Source organism: Eurypyga helias, unplaced genomic scaffold (genome assembly GCF_000690775.1).
Source record: "Eurypyga helias isolate BGI_N326 unplaced genomic scaffold, ASM69077v1 scaffold35528, whole genome shotgun sequence".
Lineage (NCBI taxonomy): Eukaryota > Metazoa > Chordata > Aves > Eurypygiformes > Eurypygidae > Eurypyga > Eurypyga helias.
Window position 1 is genome coordinate 38,522 of NW_010266915.1, and position 7,817 is coordinate 46,338.

The following is a 7,817-nucleotide window of genomic DNA, read 5'->3' on the forward strand; positions in this document are numbered from 1 at the left end:
ACAGAGGCAGAAGTAGCACAGGAAATGTGTTTGTAACAGATATCAGGACAATGACTTTTGCATTAGTTATCAGCATAGAAGATGCCTGAAGAACTGAGCCAAGCCAGCCAATGAATTCTGTCAAGCAGCTCTGATACATTGGACTTCAGGGTGTTTTTTAGTTTCTTGACCAGTCTTAATGAATTACGTGCCATGTCTGGTTACAGACAGTGTAAAGGCAGCAATTTACCTTGCTTGTTTGGGTATTCTGTTACTTACGTTAATGAACCAGAACTCTGAACACAGAAGCTGTTGCATAGTAATAAACCTCTATGAACAGTCAGCATGTTGGAAAATAGTACAGAAATGGGCTGTGGTAGTGTTTTGCAAGTTTAATTTGCTACACTTCTTTAATTCGCTACCTTCTTTCTAAAAGAATGTACAGCAACATTGAAGGACCTCGGCTTTCTTATTTTAGAGAACTAAACATCCCGATCACCTTTATACAAGACCTCTGATAGCTACGAGATTGTTTAATTAAAGTTGTTTCTTGATGTCTCAAATCCCTTTTTATTATCAAGACTAGAAAGTTAACTAAATTGTCACCAACTAAGCGTAGAACTTGGCATCTTCCCACTTTAGTTTGCCCTGTCTTGAACTGTACAGCACTCTGACTTTTGTGTTTTGCTTTACACAAATCATACCAAAGCTGGAATTCATTGTACCACATAAACAGCCAACTGGCAATATGACCTTGTCCAGGGTAATAACTGCATGAGCAGATTGTTGCTATGCTTAGGAAAGCTAATTCATAGAAGGTGTCCGGAGAGACGTACAGAGTTGGGGGTCGGGGGGGGAAAGGCTGTTGTAAACTTATAGGGAATAGAAATGCTGAAGTTCTCCAGATAAGTCATTTTCAGCAGGTTGGGGGAAGTAATTCTGCCCCTCTATTCTGCTCTGGTGAGATCCCACCTGGAGTGCTGCATCCAGCTCTGGGGCCCTCAGCACAGAAAAGATACGGACTGGTTGGAGCGAGTCCAGAGGAGGCCACGAAGATGCTCCGAGGGCTGGAGCACCCCTGCTATGGGGACAGGCTGAGCGAGTTGGGCTTGTTCAGCCTGGAGAAGAGAAGGCTCCAGGGAGACCTTATTGCAGCCTTTCAATATTTCAAGGGAGCTTATAAGAAAGATGAGGACAGACTTTTTAATAGGGCTTGTAGTGGTAGGGCAAGGCATAATGGTTTTAAAGCAAAGAGGGTAGATTCAGACTAAATACAAGGCATAATGGTTTTAAAGCAAATGAGGGTAGATTCAGACTAAATACAAGGAAATTTTTTACAGTGAGGGTGGTGAAACACTGCCAACAGGTTGCCCATAGAGGTGGTAGATGCCCCATCCCTGGAAACATTCAAGGTCAGGTTGGATGGGTCTCTGAGCAACCTGACCTAGTTGAAGATGTACCTGCTTACTGCAGGGGGGTTGGGCTAGATGACCTTTAAAAGTCCCTTCCACCCAAATTACTCTATGATTCTATGAGTCTTTGACTTTTGCCTGGTTTATACTACTTCTGTAAAAATAACTGAAAGGAGAAGGAAGTACAGGGGGAGAACAGGAATTAATGAGCCCAGTCTGAAGATGTATTCTGCTACAGAGCTCAGAACAGAGAAGGTTCATCAGCTGAGCCAAATGAAGAAATGAGACTGTTTCAGTCACTGCGTGTATTTTTGCTGATTCTTGGAAGAGTTTGCCTGAAGACCCATATCCAAATTCAGCCAACCATGTTTCAGGGAAACCAGGACACTGGATATATGCCTCCATATATATGAGGAGGCATATGAGGAAGGAAGAGGAACCCATATAGATTCTGTACAGAAAGATGACTTCCCTTGCAATATTACAGTTTTCTTAATAAACATTCGCAATTTATTTATGGGATATTTGTTGCACATAATGCAAATTATATTTGACATACTCATATCAATGTGTTATTTGTTAAGCATGCCATAGGGATGTTTTAGACTCACTAAGACTTTAAAACAGGATCACATGGCTTTCTGAAAGAAGGTAGGCTTTAAGGAGATGATGAGGGCGGGATGAATGATTTATTGGGTGAGGCTGTCTAGCTAGTCTTATGCAGGAGTGAGATCGTATCGTTGTAATGCTTACTTTGATAGTAACACTGATTGATCTGTGGGTTGTTTCTTACAGGTTAATAAGAAGATCATACCTTGAAATAGCACTATTATATTTGCATTTTGCCACAAATAATGAGGATGTGTCACAGACAGATGAGATGGTGCCTTCCAAATCAAACGTATGTTTTCCATCTTTTGCGTAGTGGCCTCTTCAAAGGAGGAAATATGCTTCTGTTAGAACATTGTGCACCTTGCCAGACTATTACTTACAGTGACTTATAAATCATACTGATACTGAAAATCCTACTGGAAAAATCACACAAAGAAATCATATAGTACAGCAGTAGAATTTTATCTTGTTTGCTGTTATTTCTCATGTTTATTGCATGGAATGATAACATTTAAAATATTTTTCTGTATAAAATAGGAAGAAACAGAACCAATAGTTTTTTAATTTCTGATTATGTTCTAATTAATTTGTAACTTGCAAAGAAAACATCACATTCAAAGTTGGTTTTTAAGTGGTACTATTTATACTTTACCAGGTTTCAGTTTTTTCAGTACAAATATGAGTGCCAGCATGAGAAATATAAAAGGCTTTAACCATGTTAAAGTGGCTACAAGCTATAGATTCAGAGCACAGTGTGTAACACAATTAAGATTCTAGAAAACAGAAAATTATAGCAAAACTGTACACAGCAGTGACCGTAATATGATCAGCTCTGAAAAAATTTTTACAGAAGCAGCCAATTAGTATGCCCTGGATAATTTTTTTCAATTTTAGAAATCAATTCATGGTTTTATAATCAATGCCAATTTTTACAACTTCAAATAAAAATATACTTCTGTAAGTAGGAGGACTTTCTTCTCTACTTAAAATATATTTTACTATAATATATTTAGAATCCTAATTAGGAACTGGTGTGTAATTTTAGACCTCTTCTGGGGAACGCTCTTTACCTGAGGAGGCTCTGAAATCAGACGGCTACAAAGTCCAAGCCTGGATTGCAGTAAGAGCAGCTACACAGGTTGGTGCAATATTCCAAGGAAGTAATTTTTTTTGGTGGTTTTTTTTTTAGATTTCATCTTATGCTACTTACACAAGCAAACAAGACAATGTAAACAAGACAAGAATAAAGATTCCTTGAAATTTCTGGCATAGGTCTTATTTGAGGAAATGAAAAAGGGTGCTGTCTGAGTAGTTAATTTAATCTCTCTGGGACAGATCTGACTCTGTTTACCTCAACTTTGATTCAGTGCAAATAGAACAGCACACTGCCTGATAAGTGTGCACATGTATTTGACATGTGGGTAGACATCAGTGGCTTCCAGGTGAGGATATCTGATTTGAAATCACTTATGTAGTAATTAAGCTGTCAGCAGTAATGATTTATTTAAATATAGGATATACCATATGTCAGAGAGAAATAGAATATTTTCCTGACTTTTAAAAATACAGTACATTGAGTAATTAATTTTTTGTCATCATCTTACTACTCTCAGATTTTAAAATCTATATAGATACTGTAGTGAACTGGTTCTGAATAAAACAAATATTATTTTTAGGTCAGTGAAGCTGTGCTTGATTCTCAGCTATTAGTTGGAATGAAGAGTGTTAAAGAACACAGCATGAAGGATGCAGTCCAACAGAAAATCCCAGAGTTTGCTTCCATGGATATTCTTGCTTCGTACAGAGATTTCTTATCTGGTATTGCTTTATACCTAGTAATATTAGAACATTAAATAAGTAATAAATTATTTCTATCATATAATATAGTCAAACATTTAATATCTTATTTTCATTTATGGATAAATGTAAGTTAAATTTTGAGTGGAAAAGGAAAATCCTCATGCTGCATAGCAGTACAAAATACTGAGTAGACCTAATGCATCTTTAAATATTAGCCTGTGCATGTGTTCAATAGGTTAAAAAAAAGCATTATTTGCATACTGTGGCTCAGAAAGGGAGAGTGCACATACTACCCTACCTGTAGAAAAAGAGATGAACCTTTGACATAGAACTTCCCCAGATTTCTAGAGTAGGTCTTGGCCCCCCTATCACTCATTACTGCTTTTTTTTATTTTCCCAACACTAATTTAGAACAGATTCTTTTTCCCCCAGGTATATTTACTTTTTCTTGGAGATTTTAAGTATTTCTTTTGATTTTGCAAGACATGTTGATGTTGAATAGCTCATCTCCCCCTTTTCGCTCCTCCTCCCTCCCCTCCCACCCCCTAAAAAAACCTCAAACCAAACAAACCCAAAGTCTTGGAAAGTTATCTGCCTCGGAATAGGATTCTGAAAGTCAAAGTCAGTATAATAAAAAAAGTTTACTGTCTTTCCAGTCCAATGGATTATCATTTAGACATGCTTCCATTAGCTTGGTAGAACTTTGCCTTTGCCTGGTTTATTTCCAACTTCTGCATTTATTTTACAGATAATGGAGTTAATGAAATGGAAGTTTTTCATTTTTTAAAAAAAAGAATAAATCAGGGAAACTACAAATTCTGCGATAATGTTTGCCAGATGTTATATAAACACTAAGGCAAAATATCTATATTTCTTTTTCAACTGGCAACTATTAATTTAGTGATAAAGTTTTGGTTCAGTGGCTTAATTTCAGTCATCCCAAGTGACTGACAAAGATGGAATTGCTCTGCCAGATAGTTGCTGGCAAAGCTGAGCAATGCCTGCTTGCTGTACAGTGTTTAAACATATGTGTTTTGATGGGTTTATGAAAACAAGTGTTGTATGCTAAGACTTTCCATCAATCTGATTGTTTTGTACTAGTTCCATTTGCTCATAATTACAGATCATTTTTATTTTAGTAAATGCAGCAGGTGTTTCTCCTGATAGTTCTGTTAGGCAATACACAGAAGAATAGAAAATGTAGAAAAGCAACAGTAGGCCAAAATATATAAAGGTAAATTGAAATGGAAATGATCAGCACAGCATGCTAAATATTTTCTGTAAAACCATTAGTGAACCACATTGTTTAAGTTTCATATATAAACAGTGTGACTTTTTAAACTAAATTCTAAATGTTTTTACAATTGACAGTGAAATATCAGGAATAACGGAGACGTTCAGATTTTGTAGAAGCACACATCATTATTTTCTGGAAGTTTACTATCAGGAATTACTGTAACATAATGTTTGCTGTATTTGGAATGAGAAACAGAGCAGGGGAATTGTGTAGGCTTTTGAGAGAACCATGTACTAATAGAATGAAAAAAAAATACTGAATATAAGCAGTGATGTAGTGGTAACTACTGATTTTTTTCTTCCTCTTTTTTCATAACTTTAAGGCAGCACCAAAAAAAAAAAAATCCATAATCAGTAATACATTTAACTGTTAATGTGCTTAATATCTAAAAGCCAACAATAAACATTTCAGAGTACCTAACTCTTCTGAGTTCAGGTCACCAGGAAGTTCAACTGCTGTAGTTATGACTGAGGACTCCTAGTATTGTTTCCATTTACTAAATATCTGCTGTTGAACAATGTATAGAAATAATGGTTTTATAGTTAAATTCAGAGGGAGACAGGGCGCCTTGCGCTCGACTCCTTTTAGCTTCTTGCAAGAACCAGTCAGATTCCTGGCCATGATCTGAGATAAAGGTTTTCTTTACTAGTTCAATTAATATTAAAGCAGAATAGAAAGGATTTCCTCTTATGAAAAACATAACCAGGTTCACAAGTTACATTTTTAGTTATAGATTAATCAGTTCCAACACAATGCAGAAAGAGCTTCTGAGCTGCAACCATTCACTTAACGTTTATTGTTTTTGGATTTGCAGATGGATACAATGTCTCTGCATGTCCCAAAGCCTCTTCTACTGAAAACAAACAAATCACACAAAGCAAGCAAAGCCAAAGCGAAGGAGCAGAAAGTCTTGCCACCAAGGCCAGCCAGAAGAGACAGCCAATAACATGGATTCACTTAATTCACTACCACAGTTATTTAAAAAGACTATGTAACACAAACCTTCTATTTGGTATGAATCTTTTCTTCCTTCTTGAAAACTGCCATAGGTGAGATATTGTTCTTGGGGACCAACAGTGTCAGATTCAAAGGCCATCATCCGAGAGAGATTTTAGTTCCTTTAAATTTTTAAAGGAACATTTTCAGTTCCTTTAAATTGTATAAATGCAAAAAAATCTTCAATGAAACCCAGATTTATGTCAATTTACAAGTGTTGTAAGTGAAGATACTACCTTTTTCCAGAAGTCTTCATGATACCAGGAAAAGCATCCCTCAACATTTCATTGCTTTTACTATATCTGTAGCACTTAAAAAAAAAATTCGTAATCTATGATTATTTTTAGTTCTAGATACATAAGACTTAAGTCTCATCAGAAATAAATCTGTTCAGCTTGGGGGCCTGTTTGTGAGAGCTGAGTGTAGTGTAAATGGGAAGGCTGAGCCTTATTCAATGTGTTTTGACTAAACATACTTGGCTTATTTTGCTGTAAACAAAAGATGGTAACAGATAGGGCCTTTCAGGCACAGTAGGGATCCATTAATTTCAGGGCCCTAATACTGTGCATCTACATCTGATGGCCAGCTGCTGGATGTACCAGTGACGGCCTGATAGGTGAGGACAGAGCTAGACTGTACATACAGGTGCTGCCTAGAGAGAAACCCAGCAAGTCTGAACAGAATAATTTCGGAGGGGGTTGACTTATATCCTTGCAGCACCGAATGAAACAGAACTGTGAGGACAGTAAGGGAGTCATGTTTAAAGACAATCAATATAATTTTTGGAAATGCGTTTATCTTATATTGAATCACTTTACATATTTTAACATATTTTCAAAACTTATGAATATTGAGTGGATGTAGAAACTTTACTTTTTAATGGCAAATGATGAGGTAATAAAAATCTCTTTCCAAAGCTGCCCCCAGCTCAGGACCTGGATCATTTTCTGCAAGAGATGGACACCTTAGTTCTGTTTTTGACACAGGGATTGTTCTACGCATAGCAGAAATGCATTCCTTTCTTAAAAAGCATTTGCCTGAATATTCAACGTGTTGCCTTGAGAATTTCCCAGAAGAGCTACATGCTGTTGAATTGCCACTTGGTAGGCCAGATGATTCTTCAAAGGTACTTATTTTTTTATGATCTTTCAAAAATGTATGTTACACTTGCATTTTGCTCAGCTTCTTGCTAGTTCCAGTGATGGTATTTCCGAGAGAACTATCGAAGAACGAAATTATGCAGAGGATCAGTGCAAAACCAAAATCCTGTGCAAGCAGTGAATGACATAGTTAACAAATACCAATATCCTCTGTTACTCATTCCTGCAGAAATAATCTCTGTCCCATGCCCAGTGTATTTAGACCCTAGAAGATTAAGCAGAATGATATTTAAGATTTTATTATTTATTTAAGTTGGCTGTATTATTTGGTAGGAGTGAGGCTTTTAATCCTGTAGATCTCCATGTTTCATACCAAAATGTTTGCTTTTTAATTTGTATGCACAAGCCTCTATATTGTTAATTTGGTCTATAATAAGAACATGATTTTCAAAAAATATATAATTTATATTTTCTCCAAATTTGTTGAAGGCCTTGTGTGCCAGTTTTTTTCACTGATTATCATCTGGCTAGGAAATCAGTCTTTTCAGATCTCTGGCTTGTGAACAGCCTATATGAGCTTTCAAATGTAAGCAGCTCAGACTGTATTACTCGGAGAAATCC

The 7,817-nt window shown here is 36.4% G+C and overlaps 1 protein-coding gene across 1 annotated transcript in view; it reads left to right on the forward strand.

Moving 5' to 3' along the window:
* The window catches only part of CFAP54 (cilia and flagella associated 54), a gene marked incomplete at its 5' end in the record, with an annotated part of 45,249 nt that extends 37,872 nt beyond the window's left edge, over window positions 1–7,377 (forward strand). Inside the window, 5 exons of the mRNA XM_010157254.1 lie at window positions 2,187–2,292; window positions 3,049–3,141; window positions 3,680–3,821; window positions 7,014–7,222; window positions 7,279–7,377. Coding sequence (XP_010155556.1) covers window positions 2,187–2,292; window positions 3,049–3,141; window positions 3,680–3,821; window positions 7,014–7,222; window positions 7,279–7,377 — 649 coding nt within the window. The remainder of the gene's footprint in view (window positions 1–2,186; window positions 2,293–3,048; window positions 3,142–3,679; window positions 3,822–7,013; window positions 7,223–7,278) is intronic.
* Between the last annotated feature and the right edge of the window lie 440 nt (window positions 7,378–7,817).